General features: G+C 48.0%; 1 protein-coding gene across 4 annotated transcripts in view; it reads right to left on the bottom strand.

Annotated features, from left to right (window-relative positions):
• Positions 1-22,912, bottom strand: part of DCAF1 (DDB1 and CUL4 associated factor 1) — a 648,223-nt gene that overhangs the window by 451,679 nt on the left and 173,632 nt on the right. For all 4 annotated transcript variants that reach the window (XM_030205586.1, XM_030205587.1, XM_030205589.1 and 1 more), the window contains 2 exons: positions 21,778-21,915; positions 20,053-20,532 (listed from right to left, as the gene is read on the bottom strand). In XM_030205586.1, coding sequence (XP_030061446.1) covers positions 20,053-20,532; positions 21,778-21,915 — 618 coding nt within the window. The remainder of the gene's footprint in view (positions 1-20,052; positions 20,533-21,777; positions 21,916-22,912) is intronic.

Genomic DNA, 22,912 nt, shown 5'->3' with positions numbered 1-22,912 from the left:
GTGCAGCCTAGAACAGAACAAAACGGGCCTAGGGGAGTGGAGTTGGATTCTAAACCCCAAACAGATTCTGCAGCACTGACTACCCAAACCAACTGTCGCGTCGGGTATCCTGCTCAAGGCAGTAGTGTGATGTGAATGTGTGGACTGAAGACCACGTTGCAGCTTTGCCAATCTCTTCAATGGAGGCTGACATTAAGTGAGCCACTTACGCAGCCATGGCTCTAACAATATGAGCCGTGACATGGCCCTCCTGAGTCAGCCCAACTTGGGCATAATTCCATTTATGCATCCACCTTACACAACTATGGAATGCACTGCCAAAAGCTGTGAAAACAATCCACAATCCTCTTAATTTCAGGCAATCACTCAAGACCAGCTTATTCGGAAAGGCCTACCCCAAGGATCCAACATAAGTCCCTATATTCTGCAACACAGCAAATTAATGGACCATATTGACCACTTTTACCCTTTCACCCTTATACCACGTTTTTTTGATCTCCCTGTCCTCTACACTATCCAGCTTATTTTCGAGAGAGGCCGGCCATCTTCCGACACAAATCGGGAGATGGGTGGCCATCTCCTGAAGCCGGCGAAATCGGTATAATCGAAAGCCGATTTTCACCGGCTTCAACTGCTTGCCGTCGCAGGGACGGCCAAAGTTCAAGGGGGCGTTTCAGCAGGGTATGGAAGGCGGGATGGGGGCGTGGTTACGAGATGGCCTGCTTCAGCCAATAATGGAAAAAAGAAGGCTGGCTCTGAGGAGCATTTCGCCAGCTTCACCTGGTCCATTTATTTTTAGGACCAAGTCTCAAAAAAGTGCCCCAACTGAGCAGATGACCACCGGAGGGAATCGGGGATGACCTCCCCTTACTCCCCCAGTGGTCACCAACCCCCTTCCCACCCAAAAAAAAAAAAAAAAAATTAAAAAAATCATTTTTTTGCCAACCTCTATGCCAGCCTGAAATGTCATACCCAGCTCCATGACAGCAGTATGCAGGTCCCTGGAGCAGTTTTTAGTGGGTGCAGTGCACTTCAGGCAGGTGGACCCAGGTCCATCCTCCCCCTACCTGTTACACTTGTGGTGGTAAGTGTTGAGCCCTCCAAACCCCACCACAAACCTACTGTACCCACATCTAGGTGCACCCTTCACCCCTAAGGGCTATGGTAGTGGTGTACAGTTGTAGAGAGTGGGTTTTGGGGGGATTTAGGGGGCTCAGCACACAAGGTAAGGGAGGTATGCACCTGGGAGCAATTTTTGAAGTCCACTGCAGTGACCCAAGAGTGCCTGGTTGGTGTCCTGGCATGTCAGGGGGACCAGTGCACTACAAATGCTGGCCCCTCCCATGACCAAATGCCTTGGATTTGGCCAGGCTTGAGATGGCCGGCCTCTGTTTCCATTATCGGTGAAAACTGATGCCGGCCATCTCAAACCTGCCATCTGACATTTGGCCGGCCCGACCTTTATTATCAAAACGAAAGATGGCCGGCCATCTTTTTTGATAATAAGGTTTGGGACCGCTATTTGCAGCACCGGCAATATAGATGGCCGGCGCCGTTCAATTATGCCCCTCCACGTTATCTGTATAGTTACCGGATCAGCAACTGCCTTTACGGTTTGATGTTAGCCACATTGAGCCTGCAAATTGGTGGGAAAATGTGGGGTACAAATGTGTTAAATAAATAAATAAGTGAAGGAAATACAATCTGCTAGCCAACTGGAGATTGTGCGTTTTCCGATGGTGACTCCCCTCCTGTTGAGATCGAAACAAACAACTAGGTGGACTGTCTGAAGGGCTTCGTCCGCTCCACGTAAAAGGCAAATGCTCTCTTGCAGTCCAAGGTGTGCAAAAAAATGTTGGCAAGACAATTGACTGGTTCAGATGGAACGACATTACCTTCAGCTTAGTATGCGTGCGGAGGACAACTCTGTTGTGATGAAACTTAGTATAAGATGCACTATTAAGGCCTGAAGCTCACTAACCCTACGAGCTGAAGTAACAGCTACCAAGAAAAAGACCTTCCAGGTCAAGTACTTGAGATGGCAGGAACTCAGTGGCTCAAATGGAGCTTTCATCAGCTGGGTGAGAACGACGTTGACATCCCATGACACTGGTTGAGGATTGACAGGGGGCTTTGACAAAAGAAAACCTCTCATGAAGCGAACAACTAAAGGCTGTCCAAAGATAGGCTTACCCTCTACACGCCAATAAGCACTGACTGCACTGAGGTGAACCCTTATGGAGTTGGTCTTGAGACCAGACTCTAACAAGTGTAGAAAGTATTCAAGCAGGGTCTGTGTAGGACAAGAGAGAGGATCTAGGGCCTTGCTGTCACACCAGACGACAAACCTCCTCCATTTGAAAGAGTAACATCTCTTCATGGAATCTTTCCTGGAAGCAAGCAAGACTCAGGAGACATCCTTTGAAAGACCCAAAAAGCCAAATTTTAAGCCCTCAACATCCAGGCCGTGAGAGCCAGAGACTGGAGGTTGGGATGTAGAAGCGACCCCTCGCTCTGAGTGTTGACGGTTGGAAAATATTCTAATCTCCACGGTTCCTCGGAGGACAACTCCAGAAGAGGAGGGAACCAAATCGGACGCAGCCAGAAGGGTGCAATCAGGATCATGATTCCGCAGTCTTGCTTGAGTTCCAGCAAAGTCTTCCTTACTAGAGTTGGTATGGGAGGATACAGAAGGCCTGTTCCCCAATGTAGGAGAAAGGCATCTGGCGCTAGTCTGCCTTGGGCTTGAAGCTTGGAACAGAACTGAGGGACCTTGTGATTGATCTGAGTGGCAAAAAGATCCACCGAGGGGGTGCCCCACAATCGGAAGATCTTGCAGTGACCACTCATGAGGTTGCATTACCCTGCTCAGCTTGTTGGCCAGACTGTTGTTTACGCCTGCCAGATAAGTGGCCTGAAGAAACATGCCATGACGGCATGCCCAAAGCCACATCTGGACGGCTTCCTGACACAGCGGGCGATAACGGTGCCCCCCTGCTTGTTGGTGTAGTACATCGCAACCTGATTGTCTGTTTGAATCAAGATAATTTGGTTGGACAGCCAATCTCTGAAAGCATTTAGAGCATTCCAGACTGCTCGGAGTTCCAGGAGGTTGATCTGAAGACCTGTTTCCCGAAAGGACCAGGCTCCCTGAGTGTGAAGCCCATCTACATGAGCTCCCCACCCCAGGAGGGATGCATCCGTCATCAGTACTTTTTGTGGCTGAGAATTTGGAATGGTTGCCCCATGGTCAAATTGGATCGGATCGTCCACCAGTGAAGAGAATTTCGATAAGACAGTGGACAGTTGGATGACATCTTCTAGATCCCCCGCAGCTTGATACCACTGGGAAGCTAGGGTCTATTGAGCTGATCTCATATGTGGACACGCCATGAGAGTTACATGAACTGTGGAGGCCATGTGCCCCAGAAGTCTCAACATCTGCAGAGCTGTGACCTGCTGGGATGCTCAAACTGTGGACATCAGGGACAGAAGGTTGTCTGCCCTTGTCTCGTGAGATAAGTTCGAGCTGTCTTCGTGTCCAGCAGACCTCCAATGAATTCCAATTTTTGGACAGGAGTGAGATGGAACTTGGAGTAATATATTACGAACCCCAGTAGCTCTAGCACCTGAATACTCATTCGCATAGACTCCAGAGCACCTTTCTCCGAGGTGCTCTTCACCAGCCAATCATCAAGATAAGGAAACCCATGCACTTCCAGTCTGCGTAGCGACACAGCAACTACTGCTAGACACTTTGTAAACACTCTAGGCGCAGACGCCAGGCCAAAGGGCATTACACGGTACTGAAAGTGCTGTGTTCCCACCCAAAATCGAAGATACTTCCTGTGAGCTGGAAGTATCAAGATGTGTGTGTAAACATCCTTTAAGTCCAGAGCGTAAAGCCAATCGTTCTCCTGAATCATGGGAAGAAGGGTGCCTAGGGAAACTATCCTGAAGTTTTCCCGGACTAGGAATTTGTTCAGTGCCCTTAGGTCTAGGATGGGACACGTGCCCCCTGTCTTATTCTGCACAATATAATCCCAGCCGTTCTTCCCCTGGTGGAACGGGTTCGACCGCTTGGGCCTTTAGAAGGGCGGAGAGCTCCTCTGCAAGCACCTGCTTGTGCTGGGAGCTGTAAGAATGAACTCCCAGTGGGCAATTTGGAGGTTTGGATTCTAGATTGAGGGTGTATCCTAACCAGACTATCTGAAGAACCCACCGGTTGGAGGTTATGAGAGGCCACCTTTGGCGAAAAAATATTAACTTCCCTCCAACCGGCAAGCCGTCCGGTACGGACACTTTTACAGTGGCTATGCTGAACTGGAGCCAGTCAAAAGCTTGTCCTTTGCTTTTGCTGGAGAGCAGCAGGGACCTTAGGCGCACGCTGTTGACGAAAACGAGTGCGCTGGGGCCTGGGTAGGCTGTCGGAAAGCCTGTGTACCTACGCCTATTATAGGAATAGGGAGCACTCCTCTTCCTCCCAAAACACCTCCTAGTTGAGGAGATTGTAGCAGAAGGCGCCCGGTGGGAGAGAGAATCCATAGCATCATTATGCTTCTTGATCTGGTCAACGAGATCCTCTACTTTCTCACCAAAAAGGTTGACCCCCCCCCCCAGCAAGGTACATCCCTCCATCCGCTGCTGGACTGAATGATCCAGGTCAGACATGCAGCCATGAGAGTCTGCACATCACTATACCCTGAGCAGCAATTCTGGATGCCACATCAAGAGTCGTAACAGCCCCTGGCCAGGAATTTACGACATGCATTCTGTTGCCTGCCCACCTGGTGAAAAGGCTCGGCCTACTCTGGAGGGAGGGCATCAACCAAGCTAGACAGTTGCCTCACCGAGTTCCGCAAGTGGATGCTCGTGATGAGGTGGTAAGACTGGATTCGGGCGGCGGGCATAGCGGCCTAATAAGTCTTCCTCCCAAAAGAGTCCAAGGCCCTTGGATTCTCTGCCTGGGGGCACCGAGGCATAGTCTCTAATACTATAGGCTCTTTTGAGGGCGGAGTCCACCACCAAGGAATTGTGGGGTAACTGAGACCTCATCAACCCAGGTTCACCGTGGATCTGGTACTGGGAATCAGCTTTCTTCGGGATCACGGGACCAGACAGAGGAAACGACCCGTTCCGCATGTGGACTTCCTTCAGTACCTACGTAGAGGAGCCATCACAGCCTCCTTAGGTGGAGAAGGATAGTCCAGGACCTCGACCATCTCAGCCCTGGGCTCATCCTCAACCTCCATAGGGAAAGGAATAGCTATAGCCATAGTCATATACAGGACAAATGAAGTAAAGGACAGACTCTCCGAAGGAGACAGTCTCCTTTCAGGTGGAGGGGAAGGTTCAGAGGGAATCCCATATGATTCATCGGAAGAAAAGTATCTGGGATCTTCCTCTGACTCCCATGAATGCTCCTCCTCAGTATCGGATAAGAGCACTCAGAGACTGAGCCTGCCTGGACGCCGAGGATCGACATCCTAGATGGCGATGTCAAGAGGCTGACGCCCACTTGGAATGGGGCGAAGCTTCCTCCATCGATGTCGAAGGGGAATCGACCTGGGTGGTGGCCGTCACTGAGGACCTCAACACAGATGAAGGGCCAGACGCCGCTGCAGCAGACAGTACAGAAGATGCAAGCACCCCCGACACCGAAGCAGACTGGTGCACCAGTCCTATCAGGAGCTCTGGAAGCAGGGCCCGGATGCGCTCGTCGAGAGCCGCCATCGGAGAAGGCTGCAGTGGGTCGGTGGAACAACCGGTGGCAGAATCTGCTGAGGTTGGGGAGCAGTTATCAGGCTGCAAAGAGACCAATGCATTGGCACCTCCTGAATAGAGGGGGAGCGGTGCTCTCAGCGCCACTTCTCGGGTGCTGAGTCCCTGGACGCCCTGGAGCTCCCGGCACTGCGTATAGAAGGAGATCGATGATAGAGCTTCTTCGCCTTCGCTTGATGCCAGTCATCGAGACTCCTCGGTACCGACGAGGACGATATGGAATCCTCACGTCTCCTTGGGGTTGGGTCCGACAATGGTCATTCCCGGGGGACCTGCATAGCAGAAGGCCTCGAGACAGGTGGAGACCCACTCTATGCCTCACTGCTTCCAGCGTGACTTGGTCTCTCAGCAACCATTACCTCTGCTCCTAACGTCAATGCCTCCCTCGATGTCGACGCCGAAGGACCGGACCGAGCCCCAAAAAGTTTCTCTCGTTGGGCTTCTCAAGCTACTTGGGTCCGTTTTTTCATACGAAAACACAGATCGCAAGTAGCTAGGATGTGGTCATGCCCAAGGCACTCGATACACGAGGAATGGGTATCTGTACCTGAGATGGTCCGGTAGCACCGACTACAACATTTGAAGCCGCTGGGTGTCCTCGATGACATGGAAGGAAAATGGCCCCAGCAAAATTAAAGGACTCTATTGTGCCAAATAAAAGGGGCACAAAAAGGTGAAACACGACCTAGATACGGCCGCATTCAAAAAAAGAAAGAAAGAAAACTAACTTGTAAAAAAGAACTAGGAGAAATTATAAAGGAAATCCTAATACACTTTTTTTTAAAAAACAACAAAGAAGACAATTAAGTAGTGCGTAAACGTGAAAAACAGCGAAAAAAAAAAGAGAAGACTCTTTCCTGGGCCAAACAAGGAGCACAGGGAAAGCCATAAGTACATAAGTAGTGCCATACTGGGAAAGACCAAAGGTCCATCTAGCCCAGCATCCTGTCACCGACAGTGGCCAATCCAGGTCAAGGGCACCTGGCACGCTCCCCAAACGTAAAAACATTCCAGACAAGTTATACCTAAAAATGAGGAATTTTTCCAGTCCATTTAATAGCGGTCTATGGACTTGTCCTTTAGGAATCTATCTAACCCCTTTTTAAACTCCGTCAAGCTAACCGCCCGTACCACGTTCTCCGGCAATGAATTCCAGAGTCTAATTACACGTTGGGTGAAGAAAAATTTTCTCCGATTCGTTTTAAATTTACCACACTGTAGCTTCAACTCATGCCCTCTAGTCCTAGTATTTTTGGATAGCGTGAACAGTCGCACCTCGTTGTGGAAAAAAGGAAAACAGACGCGCTTGTGTGGCAGGAAGCCAGTGTACGCAGCACATGCGCCAGAAGACTCTGGCAAAACATTTTTGCTTTGGCAAAACGCTGTATTCCCGGGCCGACGCAGACATCGACCCACACGTGACAACAAGCAGCCTGCTTGTCCTCGGAGAACATCAGTGCCGCAAATGGCAACAGCTGAAGCTCTATGCAAGCTTTGCAATAATAGTACAACCCTAAATTCTATACAGTTGAGAATCCAACCTTTATTCTTGATGTACAAAGTTGCACATGCAATTTAATTCAATAATTGGCTGTTAGCTAATTATTGGCTATAATTGGCCTTAATGGGCACTATTTGGCAACAATTTGTATTTATTTAATTTTTGGCACTTGATATAGCACAAGTGATCCATGAGGCGACTATGCGGTTTACAATTTCTATGACAGGTACTGGCACTGCCCTAATATTGTACCTGAGGCAATGGATGGTATAGAATACTATCATTTACGCATCTAACTACCTACAGTTGGCAGTGAGCATTTACACCAGCATTTGAGCTGGCCTAAGTGATCTCAGCTATGTCAGGTGCACAGATGACAGCTCCCACAGGGCCATGGAGAGAGAACCAACCAAGAGAGACTTCAGCACTAACAAGCACATGTTGGCACCAGCAAGGTAAACAGAAGCAGTGCAATGGATAAAGTTGAAATATTCCAGGACATCTTGCCAATAATATTACAGCGGAAAAAGGAATTAAGAGAAGTCACACATTTCCGAAAATCTGAAAATACATGCTACATGCTAAGGAGTCAATGTGGAGGATTAAAACATTGGAAGAAGCTTGGTGTGCGCTACTGGAATTCAAAGTAGAAAATATTCCAAAGGAGGTGTGAATGCAATATGCAATCCAGTCACCCCCCCAGTTTCACTACAGAGATGGCAACAGATTACCTCAGGCAATCAGTTGGCATGATTCTCAAGTGAGCACGAGCATCGGAGAGAAAAGTGATGGGCGCACACATGAGGAAAGACAGTGAAGAGCAGTTATTTGTAATCTACTTAAAGGAGGGAAATTATGACCTAGTGTTTAACTGTAGGCTAGCTCGTCAGCCTGTGGGACAATTCAGAGGCTAAGGGGGTAAATTGCATTTACAGAATAAATCAGAAATATAAAATAATGGAAGGAAATGTTTAAAAATACGCTGAAAGGATCAGCTGCAAAGGTTAGGCCTTTAAATCATGCGTGGATGTTGTTTAAAAATACCATCCTGGAAGCCCAGACTAGATGTATTCCACATGTGGAAAAAAAGAACAAACGACAGCCAGCATGGTTTAAAAGTACTAAATTTAATACAAAGAGAAAACATTTCTTCACTCAGAGCCAAAAGAACAGCCTTCAAAAAACAGGGAAAGGGATCAGAATGAAGAAAATAAGAAGAAAAAAACAACAAAAAGGCACTGTCAAGCCAGATGCCAAGCATTGATAAAGAAGGCTAAAAGAGAACATGAAGAAAAACCTGCCACAGAGACAAAAACTTACACTAACACTTTTTTTCAGGTACATCAGAAGCAGGAAGCCTGTGGGACCATTAGATCAGGAAGGAGAAATAAAAGTACTCAGGGAGGACAACACCATAGCAAAGAGATTGAATAAATTCTTTGCTTCGGTCTTTCCAGAGGAAGATATAAGAAATCTACTTGTACCGGAAATGGTTTTCAGGGGTGATGACACGGAGGAACTGAAAGAAATCTTGGTGAACTTGGAAGATGTACTGAGCCAAATTGAGAAGTTAAAGAGTGATACAACAACTGGACCATATACTATACACCCCTGGGTATTGAAAGAACTCCAACATGAAATTGCTGATCTGCTGCTATTGATCTGAAACCTGTCATTAAAATGATCTGTAGTACCTGAAGACTGGAGGGTGGCCAATGTGAAGCAGATTTTTAAAAAGCGTTTCAGGGGTGATCTGGGAAATTAATGACCGGTAAGCCTGACTTCAGTGCCAGGCAAAATAGTGAAAACTATTATAAAGAATAAAATTACAGAACAAGTAGACAAACATAGTTTAATGGGCCAGAGTCAGCATGGATTCTGCCAAAAGAGGTCTTCCCTTATCAATTTGATTCATTTCTTTGAAGGCGTGAATAAACATGTGGATAAAGTTGAGCCGGTTGATGCAGTGTATCTAGATTTTCAGAAAGCTTTTGACAAAGTTCCTCATGAGAGACTCCTGAGAAAACTGAGTCACGGAAAAGGAGAAAATGTCCTTCTGTGGATTAAGAATTGGCTATTGGACAGCCCGAAGGAGTTCGGAGTAGTAATGAGCTACAAACCTCGTAGGGAGAGAGTGTAGCTGTTTCACCTAGTACACTGGAGGAGGGTGCAGCTGCAAGTATGAAGGAAGATTCCTCTATTAAAAAGGATTCTAAGGTACTGATGATTTCATTTCCTTTAAATATAACTAAACCTGCTGAAGTGACTCTTGATACCTTATGGAGTTTGATAGTTGATATAGGTAAAGCAATGTGTCCTCAAAAACTGGCACAGGATTTGACTGCCTTCGAAAGGAATGTTAAAGAAACTGACCTAGGATTAGAAATGTTAACTCAACAAAATAAAGTACAAGAAAAGGAACTGCAGCATATACAATTGCTTCAAGGTACTATTATAAAAGGCTTGACATATTTGAGGAGAAAAACTGAAGCTCTTGAAAATGTATCTAAGAGTAATAATCTCTGAATTCTTAATTTTCCTAAACAATTTGCAGTCTCTCCTCAAGATATGTTGAAAAGGTATATTAAAGAAATCTTAGGAGTGGGTGAAGAAAATATTTCGCCATTTTCACAAGTCTATTATTTACCAACTAAATCGGTAACAATTCAGCAAGATCAAAAACCAGGAGTTGGATGTCTCTGCTTTACTCTAGTCATCAGACACTGAATTGGTGGTGGCATCAACTTTGATTGCCAAAGTAGCATTGTTATCTGATAAAAACTGGTTGCTAAAAGGTAAAATTATGTATCATACCTGATAATTTTCTTTCCATTAATCATAGCTGATCAATCCATAGACTGGTGGGTTGTGTCCATCTACCAGCAGGTGGAGATAGAGAGCAAACTTTTGCCTCCCTATATGTGGTCATGTGCTGCCGGAAACTCCTCAGTATGTCGATATCAAAGCTCCATCCGCAGGACTCAGCACTTCGAGAATTACACCCACAAAGGGACACTCTGCCCAGCTCACCACCGCCGAAACGGGGGAGGGGAATTAACCCAGCTCATCCCCACACAAGTAGGGGAGGGGAATCCGTCCAGCTCATCCCCGCGGAGCGGGGGAGGGACACCACACCCGCCGATGCGGGGGGATCTGGCTTATCCTGCAACCGCAACCGCGGGAGGAGCTGACTGACCCTAGCACCGCCGAAGCGGGAGGGGTACAAAGCTGCCCTACAGCCGCACGAAGCGGGGGGGAGTGCCGGCAGAATTTAAATCTCAATCCAGCCCCGTAAAACGGAGGGGAGAGGAATGCAGCAGCTCACTGTAACACAAACTCGTCTCAACTCTTGAAGAATCCAAGTGAAAAAACTTGAACACGAAGTCCTCCTGAAGTAACTGAAGACTAAACTTGAACCTAAAATTCAACCAGAATATAAACAGTACAGATATCTGGGAGGGGCTATGGATTGATCAGCTATGATTAATGGAAAGAAAATTATCAGGTATGATACATAATTTTACCTTCCATATCATCAAGCTGATCAATCCATAGACTGGTGGGATGTACCGAAGCAGTACTCACCCAGAGCGGGACATAGAAATCCCTGACCGCAACACTGAAGCTCCAAACCGGGCCTCCGCCCGAGCAGCCACAGTCAAGCGGTAATGCTTGGAGAATGTATGGGCCGATGCCCAAGTTGCCGCCTTGCATATCTCTGCCAAGGAGACGGACCCGGCCTCTGCCATCGAGGCCGCCTGAGCTCTAGTGGAATGAGCCTTCAGCTGGATAGGCGGCACCTTCCCCGCGGCCACATAAGCCGCTGCAATGGCTTCCTTGACCCATCTTGCCACTGTAGGCTTAGCAGCCTGCAGACCCTTACGAGGACCTGCAAACAGGACAAACAGATGATCCGATTTCCGGAAATCATTGGTCACTTCCAAGTATCTGATGATAACTCGTCTCACATCCAGATATTTGAGAGCAGAGTACTCCTCTGGGTAGTCCTCCCTACGAAAGGAAGGGAGACAGAGCTGCTGATTCATATGGAAGCGAGAAACAATCTTGGGCAGGAAGGAAGGCACTGTGCGAATAGTCACTCCTGCCTCAGTGAACTGCAGAAAAGGCTCTCGACATGAGAGTGCCTGGAGCTCGGAAACTCGTCTGGCTGAAGTGATAGCCACCAAAAAGACTGCTTTCAACGTCAGGTCTTTCAGAGATACCCTCGACAAGGGTTCAAAAGGCGGCTTCTGTAACGCTCTTAGCACCAGGTTGAGATTCCACGCAGGCACCACCGAGTGCAGAGGAGGGCGCAGGTGATTAACTCCCTTGAGAAAACGCACCACATCTGGCTGCGAAGCCAGGGAAGCACCCTTCAGGCGGCCCCTGAAGCAAGCCAGGGCCGCTACCTGGACTTTAAGGGAACTGAGCAACAGGCCTTTCTCCAGACCTTCTTGCAGGAATGCCAACACTGAAGAAATTGGAGTAGTGAATGGAGAAAATGAGCCTGCTTCACACCACGCTGCAAAGATACGCCAAACCCTGGCGTAAGCAGTAGAAGTAGAGCGCTTCCTCGCTCTCAGCATAGTGGCGATGACCTTGTCTGAGAAGCCCTTCTTCCTCAGACGCTGCCGCTCAATAGCCAGGCCGTAAGACCAAAGGGGGAGGGATCCTCCATCACCACGGGACCCTGATGTAACAGGCCCTGCTCCACTGGCAGCCACAGAGGATCGTCGACTGAGAGCCTGATCAAGTCCGCATACCAGGGACGTCTGGGCCAATCCGGACCCACCAGGATTACCCTGCCGGGATGCTTTGCCACCCGGTCTAGCACCCTGCCCAACATGGGCCAGGGCGGGAACACATAGAGAAGCTCTTGTGTCGGCCACTGTTGGAGAAGAGCATCTACTCCAAGGGACCGAGGGTCCCGTCCTCTGCTGAAAAAGCGCGGCACTTGGCAATTGGCCGATGACGCCATCAGATCTAGGCTCGGCTGGCCCCAGCGCTTCGTGATGTCCAAGAACGCCTGAGCAGATAGCTGCCACTCTCCGGGCTCCAAGGTATGGCGACTGAGAAAGTCCGCCTTGACATTCATGACTCCGGCAATGTGGGCCGCTGACAGCTGTTCCAGGTTCGCTTCTGCCCACTGGCATAGACTCATAGCCTCCTTGGCTAGAGGGGCACTCTTGGTACCTCCCTGGCGGTTGACATAGGCCACAGCCGTGGCATTGTCCGACAGGACCCGTACAGGCTTCAACACCAGTACCGGGATGAACTCCAAAAGCGCCAACCGAATGGCTCTGAGTTCCAGGAGGTTGATAGACCACTTTGCCTCTGCAGGAGACCAGAGCCCCTGCGCTGTCCTTCCCAAACAGTGGGCTCCCCAGCCCGACAAAGAGGCGTCCGTCGTGACGACAATCCACTCTGGGGTCACCAGAGGCATTCCCGCAGACAACTTGTCTGTCTGCATCCACCAGCTCAGCGCCTTGCGCACTGCTGGATCCAAGGGAAGGCGCACAGCATAATCCTCCGACATCGGAGTCCAGCGCTGCAGCAGAGAGTGTTGAAGTGGTCTCATATGAGCCCTGGCCCAGGGCACTACTTCCATCGTGGCCGTCATAGAGCCCAACAGCTGCACATAGTCCCAAGCCCGAAGAGGAGAGGCTACTAGGAACTGGTCCACCTGAGCCTGAAGTTTGACAATCCGATTGTCTGGCAGGAACACTCTGCCCACTTGGGTGTCGAATCGAACTCCCAGATACTCCAGGGACTGAGTCGGGCGCAGGTGGCTCTTCTCCCAGTTGATGATCCATCCCAGGGAGCTCAAAAGAGCAACTACCCGGTCCACAGCTTTGCCGCACTCTGCATAAGAGGGGGCTCGGATCAACCAGTCGTCCAGATAAGGATGGACTTGTACTCCTTCCTTTCGCAGGAAGGCCGCTATGACCACCATTACTTTGGAAAGGTCCGCGGAGCAGTAGCCAACCCGAAAGGGAGGGCTCTGAACTGGAAGTGTCGGCCCAGGACTGCAAAACGCAGAAAGCGTTGATGAGGAGGCCAGATGGGAATATGCAAGTATGCTTCCTTGATGTCCAAGGATGCCAGGTACTCCCCTGCCTTCACTGCCGCTATAACAGAGCGGAGAGTCTCCATGCGAAAGTGCCGCACTTTCAAGGCCCGATTGACCCCTTTGAGGTCGAGGATAGGCCGGACAGAACCTCCTTTCTTTGGTACCACAAAGTAAATGGAGTAACGCCCCTTGCCAAGCTGACTTTCTGGCACCGGAACGACCGCACCCAGGCGGATCAGATTGTCCAAAGTCTGCTGCACTGCCACAGCTTTGACCGGAGACTTGCAGGGAGAGAGTACAAACCCGTCTCTTAAGGGTCGGCAGAACTCTAGCTTGTAGCCGTCTCTGATGACTTCCAGCACCCAAGCGTCTGAAGTTATTGTGGTCCACTCGCCCAGAAACGAGGACAGCCGCCTTCCAATCTGCACTGGGGCGTGGACCAAGACCCCGTCATTGGGTACGAGACCCTGGGGGAGGACCGGAGGGAGCACCTCCGGGACGGCGGTCTCTGCGAAAGGAATGCTGCTTGGGGGAGAAATTCCTCTTAAAGGAAGAGGGGGCAGAAGAACCCGACCTGCCCGGGCGGTACCGACGGGCTTCCTGAAACCGTCCTCTGGAGGTACCGGGACAAGCACTAGCCCGAGCCCTGACCTCTGGTAACTTCTTGCCCTTAGACGTGCCGAGATCGGTCACGATTTTGTCCAGCTCGACCCCAAAGAGCAGCTTGCCTTTAAAAGGCAATCTAGCCAGGCGGGATTTAGAGGCGTGGTCAGCAGACCAATGTTTCAGCCAAAGCCACCGCCGCGCAGAGACTGTCTGAGCCATGCCTTTAGCTGAGGCTCTCAAGACATCATACAGCAAGTCTGCCAAATAGGCTAAGCCCGATTCCAGGGACGGCCAATCAGCCCTCAAGGAATGATCCGAGGGGGAAGCCCGCTGCACCATAGTCAGGCACGCCCTGGCCACATAGGAGCCGCAAACTGAGGCCTGCAAACTTAAAGCAGCCGCCTCAAAGGACGACCTTAAGGCCGCCTCCAATCTTCTGTCTTGGGCGTCCTTTAGGGCCGTGCCACCTTCCACCGGCAACGCCGTTTTCTTAGTCACCGCAGTGATTAAAGAATCCACGGTAGGCCACAGATAGGCCTCACGCTCACTCACAGCCAAAGGATAGAGGCGGGACATAGCCCTAGCCACTTTAAGGCTCGCTTCTGGGGCATCCCATTGAGCAGAAATTAAGGTGTGCATGGCATCATGCACGTGGAAGGTTCTAGGCGGGCGCTTCGTCCCCAGCATAATGGCAGAGCCAACAGGGGCTGAGGGAGAGACGTCCTCCGGAGAGGAAATCTTCAAAGTGTCCATGGCCTGTAACAACAGGTTGGGCAAATCCTCTGGGCTAAAAAGCCGCGCTGCAGAGGGGTCATCCGCTCCAACCGAGCGGGGATCCGTCTCCTCCAAGGAATCCGCAAAGGACCGTTGGGAGACCTCAGACACGCTGCCCTCATCTACATCGGAGGAGACAAATTCCTCCAAGGCCTGGGAATCAACCCGAGGGCGTTTGCCTCTGGGAACCTCAACCTCTTTACCAGACGAGGGAGCAGGGGCAGCGTTGTGCATGAGGAAGGCCTGATGCAGCAGCAAAACAAACTCGGGGGAGAAACCCCCCAGACTGTGCACTTCCGCAGCCTGGGCAACAGCCCTAGACGCACTCTCAACCGGCGCTCGAAATAGCGGAGGAGAGACATGCTGCGCATCCAAAATGGCGTCCGGCGCGAAACTCCGCGAAGGAGCCGCGCGGGAAGAACGGCTCTTAACATTAGCCGGTTTTGTGCCGTCGCCCAAATTAAGGGCGTTCATGGCATTAATGTCTCCAACCTCAAGGGCGGCCCAAGAAGAAGCCGTCCGAGCCGCGTGGCCGGCCAAGATGGCGGAGGCGAGGAGCGGGGGATGGGCGTTTATGGCGGGAAAAACCGCCACGCCGGAGGAAGGACCGGGACATTCATCGGTCACTAAACTGTCACCCATCAAGGGCGAATCAGGCTGTAAAACCCCCGCATCCCCTCTAGAAGCGCTCCAGCGATCCGGGGAGCGACCCTTTGCGCCCTCGCCCTCCGACGCCATATGCCACGAGGAGAAGAATCGGGGAACCCCCTGCCCGCTAGAAAAAGGTAAAATTACCTGCTTGCCGCTCCGAGCTGTAACGAACTGGTGTCCCAGTGAGTAGCTGCAATGAACGTTTAAATAAACGTCAAAATAAACGCCTTTAAAGACGTTTAAAATTTTTTTTTTTTTTTTTAAACGGAGCCAGCGGGAGGGGGGAGAAAAGGAGGGACCTGGCACCACCAGGTTTGCACTTGCTCAAAAGAGCCCTCAACCCCAGGCCTCAACAAAACCTAAGGATTAGGCTTGGAGGCCTAGCCAGAGCTGCTGCTGTGTGTGACCACCACCTGCTGAGATAGAGAACATACTGAGGAGTTTCCGGCAGCACATGACCACATATAGGGAGGCAAAAGTTTGCTCTCTATCTCCACCTGCTGGTAGATGGACACAACCCACCAGTCTATGGATTGATCAGCTTGATGATATGGAATATGTCTTTTATGAGCCTTCTCAACTTACAGCTTTGTCAACTAAAAGAATTATCGGGGGATCCCAATAATAGCTCTCTTTATAATTCAGTTTAGCAGGGATCTAGTGGTTTGTCAGATGAAGAAAATTCCTTTAACGTTTGCTTAAATTAATTTCCATTTTTAATATCTTGGATGTATAAATGTGAACTTGAGTAATAACTGACAAAAAATCTTTTTCCTCTATGTCTTTTTTTTCCCTTTTATAAATTGTACGGTGTTGATGTCAAGTCATACTTTCTGTACAAGTATTTACTTTTGCTTGATTAAGTTTGGAAATTTTGATTAAAAAAAAAAAAGGATCTCAAGACCTCCAGATATAACTGTAGACAAGCTACATAAACCTGTACTGGGGACTGGCTGAGCAACTGGACCAGGAGCAAATCACTCAGAACCAGAGGCTGAATAATGTGCCATTCACTTGCTGGAGAAAGGAAATACCAAGGAGATGGATTGGATGCCAAGAGAGATGTCTCAGCTCAGTTTTCAGTTCTCTATCTCCACCTGCTGGTTGAAAGACACAACTATCCTACAGGTTCTGGAATAGTGGGAAGCTAAGAAATAGAAAGGTGGATTTTTAGGGCAATTTTGAATTTCTTTTAAGAAATATCAGCATATAGATGAAAAGGTCTTGCATTCCAAAGGGTTGGAACAATACAACAGAAGGTGCTAAGTCTTGTGAAACTTAGCCAGGTACATGAAACAGAAGCCAGGTACATGAATCAGAAGGAGTCAATAATTGGCAATTATACTATTTTATGCACAGAACAGCAAACCTGCATATGTGCTGTGAGGAATATGAGGGTGAGAGGGAGAATGAAGGCACATGGAGGAACGAGGAGGCTCGAGAGGGAGGGAGACTGGTTAGAGAAAGGAAGGAGTCTTTTCTCCTGGGGGATTGGAGAAAAGGAAGACTACAATTCCCAGCAGCCCCTGGGACTTCAATCCCAACAGCCCCCAGAGGAGGTCAGAAGGGCAAGAGAAGGTTGGAAAAACCTGTCCCAGACAGCCAGGATGAGGGAAGGAGTTCTGAATCTGCCCAATCAAGCAAATGGAGAGCAGCTAAGCAATGGGTGTAGGGAGGAATTAGAGCAAGAGGGGCCGATGGAGATTGCTGCTCTGACTAAACTGGAAGGAAAGGAGGTGAAACAGGAGAGGGCTGCTCGGGAGGAGAGCCTGGTAGAAGGGAAAAGGTGGCTATCCCACAAGGGGAGCAGAGAGAACAGGTTTACGCGGGTGGTGGTCAGGGTATAATGCTGGCCTGGTTGGGGAGGGACCCTTACCACTCTCCCTAGGTTGATTTCTTTTGAAAGGGAGAAGAGGAGGAGTGGTGGTTTTGGGCATAAATGCTATACATGAACTGCTGGGAGTTTGACCCCTTTCTGAACTGCTGTGTTTGGGGAATTGTTTTGCCTAACTGCTGACCTGAACTGCTGACGAGGGTTTGAACCCTTTCTGGAGCTACCGTATTTGGAGAATTACTTTTGCATACCTGCTATACATGAACTTCTGGGAGTTTGAGCCCTCCCTCTCCGCGCATATCCAGCAGACAGCCAAGACCAGTTGCTTCTTCCTGTTTAACATCAGCAAAATTCGCCCTTTCCTCTCTGAGCACACCACCCGAACTCTCATCCACGCTCTCATTACCTCTCGCCTTGACTACTGCAACTTACTCCTCACCGGCCTCCCACTTAGCCATCTATCCCCCCTTCAATCTGTTCATAACTCTGCTGCACGTCTTATATTCCACCTGAACCGATATACTCATATCACCCCTCTCCTCAGGTCACTTCACTGGCTTCCGATCAGATACCGCACACAGTTCAAGCTTCTCCTTCTTACCTACAAATGCACTCAGTCTGCAGCCCCTCACTACCTCTCTACCCTCATCTCCCCTTACGTTCCCGCCCGAAACCTCCGCTCACAGGACAAATCCCTCCTCTCAGTACCCTTCTCCACCACCTCCAATTCCAGGCTCCGCCCATTCTGCCTCACCTCACCCTATGCTTGGAATAAACTTCCTGAGCCCATACGCCAAGCCCCCTCCCTACTCATCTTCAAATCCTTACTCAAAGCCCACCTCTTCAATGTTGCTTTCGGCACCTAACCTTTTAACTTTCAGGAAATCTAGACTGCCCCAGTTTGACAACCCCTACTTGTCTGACTGTACATTTGTCCTTTAGGTTGTAAGCTCTTTGAGCAGGGACTGTCTTTCTATGTTAAACTGTACAGTGCTGCGTAACCCTAGTAGCGCTTTAGAAATGTTAAATAGTAGTGTAGTAGTAATTTTTGAGCTACTTTGTTTGAAGATTTGCTTTGCATAACTGCTTTATATGAACTGCTGAGATTTTGGAACCTTTTAGTTTGTTTTTTTGTTTTGAATACTATGCTGTTGAACTGCATTTGTTCTGACTGAATGCCTTGGACTCAAGAGTCTCCCAGTACAGGAGACTTTTCCAAGAGTCTCCCAGTGGTGGAAACCTTACAGTGCGCATGTATATGCATACAATTCAATGAGAGCCAATACAATTTCTTTTATTCACATGACAATTTCCACTAGTGCAGACGCATTTGGTGTGCTCTCCCGTGTTTCATGCACATTTTTTGTGCTCAAACTATTTTTATGCTATTTGCTTACAGCCTCGGGGACCAAACGTTTTGCATTACACTTACATTCAAAAGTTATGTGCTGAGCTTTAGTGCATAGCACTAACAAAACGTAGCCTGCATCAGTCCCTTATTTAGCTTACTGTACTGCTTCAGAAAGCCAGAGTAATGATGAAACCACCTAATTACCACCAGTGCAACCTTGTGAAAAGCAGTGCAACAAAGTGTAAAATGCCAACAGAAATTTCTTCCAGTCCCACTGCACTGAAGAATTTGTCTCTAGCCTTCATCCCTTGCTACTTCCCCTTCCTCCACCAGAGAAACATTATAATTATCTGCCAACAAGACTTGAGGCAGAAACCTACAGAAAACACCCTAATAGCAAAACATGATACCTCAAATCACCCTCACCACTGCAGAACACACAAGTTAGAAAGTAAAGAAGAATTTGTGCAATAAAGAATTACTAAACCAAGGATAATCTCATGGCTCAGGATGCAGGGAAGCAAATGTGGGTTTGAACCCAGCATTCATCAGGACTAGGTGAGGTCACAAACTGCACAGATGACACACTCGATACCAGTCAAACAACACTGTTGAGGGATCGTCATAGAAGAAGATACCCCTCTAGCTTTCAGGGCCAGCAAAGATTCTCAGCAACACCCAGGCAAGTCACTGAGGTTGAAGACTTTAAAAAGAGGGATGGGGGAGAGAAAAAAAAAAAAAAAAAGACTATACTATGGTGCAATAAATTGCTACCTGGAATAAAAATTGCTGATTTAAAAGGTCAGAGATGGAAAAAATTTCTTCCTCAAATCTTTTAGCAATATAGGTATGAAAAGTCGAGAGCATCATGTAAAAATTTGAAGTCACAGCAGATTTCATAAATCTGTATCTTATACCAACATAACTCATTTTGACCATTCTTACAATTAGAACAGAATCCACTCTCTTATACCTACACAAGATATGGTTCTCATCTTTTGAAATCAGTTTTCAACATCAGCACTGTGCAGTCATCTCATCCCCATGATAAAGCCTCAGTTGAGCAGGCATGCGGGTATGGCTCTAATCTTTCTAATTTTTTCCTCAAACATTATGCAACTTTACCTACTGCTCTCTTTTTCCTCCAACCCTTACCATTATTGTTGAGTTATATGTAAACTGCTCAAATGGCGTATATCAAATTAAATAAACAGAAACTTGCTGCAATGTCACCAAATAACCCTGTCCACCACTCTGTCAGTTATAAACCCAGTTTGTGCTCTCACTCCCACACTAGTTCCTTAGTTACAAACTTCAGCACTCTGCAGTCACCCCCTCTCCCCCAGAGCCTCAGTTCTAAACCCTAGCACTGTGTGGCCACTTCACCCATCTTCCCCATCCCCCAAGCCTTACTTATAAAGCCTACTGCTATACGATCACCTTTCCCACAGCCTGTTATAAAAGGTCTTTGGTTTTTAACTCACTTCTTGGTACTCTCCCAGAGGGGTCAAGTACTGCAGAATTAATCGCTGTTCTATGGCAGGCGTCAAAGGGTAGAGTGTATAATTGGTCCCAATGACCCATAGGGACATCTCTGACCAGCTACTGTTGGATAGCTCACTGAACGCACGATCTGGTTCTGTGTTAGGAAAGCCCAATTTCTGCTTGGCCTTGTGGAAGTTTTCTCTTTCTTTCTCTCGATTCCCTTTCTTTGGTGTTGGTCCCTCATCTTTGCTGGTGGAGTTCAGCCGGCTGCTGGTCTTCTGACCAGCATCCAGGTGAAAGGAGAGGTCCATCTCATCTGGGGCTGCCTCTTGACCCTTGTCTATCGCTATCTCTCCATAGTCCATATCCACAGCTTCCTCATCCAGCGCTATCAGGGGTTCTGTACCAGATTTTCGAGGGCTTGGTCGTTTCATTTCCTGTAATTGCAGCTCCCTCAATCGCCGCAGCACCAGTGCAACCTAGTGACAAGCAAAGCAACATAGTGAAAATTAACCAAGCTTTCTTCCAGTTCCAAAGTACTGAAGAATCTCTCTATCCTTCACCCCTTGGTATCTCTCCATTACTTCCCATGTCTTTCTCCCCTTCACTGGGCAAACTAAAGCATACTGAATGCAGAAAAATCTTCCAGTGAAGGGTTATTATCCCTGCACTCTGATGGTAGCCCAACATCTCCATAGAGCAGCGGTTCCCAAACCTGGTCCTGGAGGCCCCCAGCCAGTCAGGTTTTTCAGTATATCCACAATGAATATTCATGACAGATTTGTATGCACTGCCTCCACTGCATGCAAATCTCTCTGATGAATATTCATTGTGGATATTCTGAAAACCTGACTGGCTAGGGTGCCTCCAGTACAAGGTTTGGGAATCACTGACATACAGTCTCCCAGCTTCTCCCTAATCATCCAAATTGTATACTGCAATGAGATATCTGCACTTCTTTGGTGCTGAATATACAGCTTCACATTACACTTGAAGTGTGCCAATATCTCACAAACACCCCACTTTTAAGGTGGGAGTCACACATGAGAGCAACAATTCTACTAGGATGGGAAAGAGCTTTACACCAATAAAAAATTAAAAGTAATAAGCAATGTCTAAGGATCAGGTACTTCTAAAAGCACTTATCACTAAAATTCTTAGAGTGAATGTCTACTGGGGAAATATTTGTATGTGTCTTGGCACATCTAACCTTAGGGAACCCACCAGAGCCTATACACAAATATATATGCTCCTGTTGCAAACACACAGGTTTAGTGCTGAACCTTCAGGGAGTTCAAGCACAGGCCACATGTGTCTCTCTTATCTACCAAAGACTGCTAATAGACCAGAAAAAACTGAGCTATAATCTGAAATGGTAGTGGTTATACCTGAAATACACAAAGAATCATCATCTATATGGTTTGGCCCAAATTGACCTATGAAGGACTGCAAATGACTAAAAAAAAAAAAAAAAAAAAAGTGGTAGCAGAAGGACTGGCCAGCAACTAAGCTTCCTACTTATATGTGCGCTGCTTTAGATGCAACTTGTCATGTCAGTAGAAGGCCCAATAACAAATACTAGATGCAGCCTCAATGCAAAGTGACCACAGGCTATGCACTACCAGCGCCACTCCCTCTCTCCTTCTGCACATCATTTTTGGCTTGCAGGCACTATAAAAATTTCAAAGAACAGAACACAGGGAACATCTTCCTTGAACAGTTACCATCTGGGAATTCTCATCTCTGTAATTTGCAGCGATATCCTGGTTCTCCATGGCTCCTCCCAGCAGCCCTGTGGCATACGTTCTCAGCGGCTGATCTGCCTCCCGTGCCCACTTAAAGAGGTTTTCCACAATTCCTTCCTGTATGAACCCACAGAGAGTAAAACAAATCAGCAACAACTTCAGGAAACAGTACTACCAAGGTATGGCTTAATATAAAAGAAGAGAGGGGCCATAAAAGGTCAAAGTCCTCAACTTCAGGAGTACAAACTTTATTGGAATACCAAGAAAGGTGCCAGCAAGGTGATAAGTTCTATGCAAAGCAGAACACCAGTGGGCTAGACTGACAGTGGAGGTACTCAATCTTTATGTAACAGAAGAAAGAACAATTTGGTTTTTGAAGAGGTGGCTGAAAAGTAAGGGCTAAAAGAAAATCTCAGAAAGATGAGCACAGGGAAGAATGGTAAAGAAGGAAGCAGGGGAGGCATCAGTACAGCAAAGGGAAGAGAAGAAAAGCAAGTCAAGGCTATAAAGTAAGGTGATAAGACTCAATTATAAAGTGATAACAGCAGCAAACCTGAGATTTTAAGTCTCAGAGGAGAAAGGGACTGTGCAGTAGGTATTCACTGAAGATGGAATTGGAGAAAGGTCATCAACTGCAGAAAGGGGTACATGTAGATACCACACTAGTTATAGAAGACAAAAAGTTTGGTTCAGAACTAGAAAAGTGAAAATGGATAAAGTTATGGGACAGGACAGAATGCAACTTAGGATATTAAGGAATCTCAGAGAGGATCTGGATCCATTCAGTGGATCCTTGGAGATCAAGAAGGTGGATGATTTTCCACTGCAAAAAACTAGTTAAGCCTGCTTTGCCATAATCCTTCCCCTCCTTTTCAACCTCCCTGCCTGAAACCCCATACAATCTCAACCTTACCTCACCCCATACCATACCCCCTGACAGCAACCCTCCCACATCCTTGCTAAAGTTCTTTTTTTTTTTTTTTAGTTCATTTCTTGCTAACTGCAAACTCTGCAAGCTTTGCTTCACCTTTTAATGAAACATATTCTCGTGAATTAAGAAAAACATGTATAATACATAGCAATGAAATGTGTGCCATATAGGACCCAGAACCCC

The sequence above is a fragment of the Microcaecilia unicolor genome, chromosome 6 (genome assembly GCF_901765095.1).
Source record: "Microcaecilia unicolor chromosome 6, aMicUni1.1, whole genome shotgun sequence".
NCBI lineage: Eukaryota > Metazoa > Chordata > Amphibia > Gymnophiona > Siphonopidae > Microcaecilia > Microcaecilia unicolor.
The sequence above is the reverse complement of the archived record's forward strand: the minus strand, read 5'-3'. Positions and strand labels throughout refer to the sequence as shown.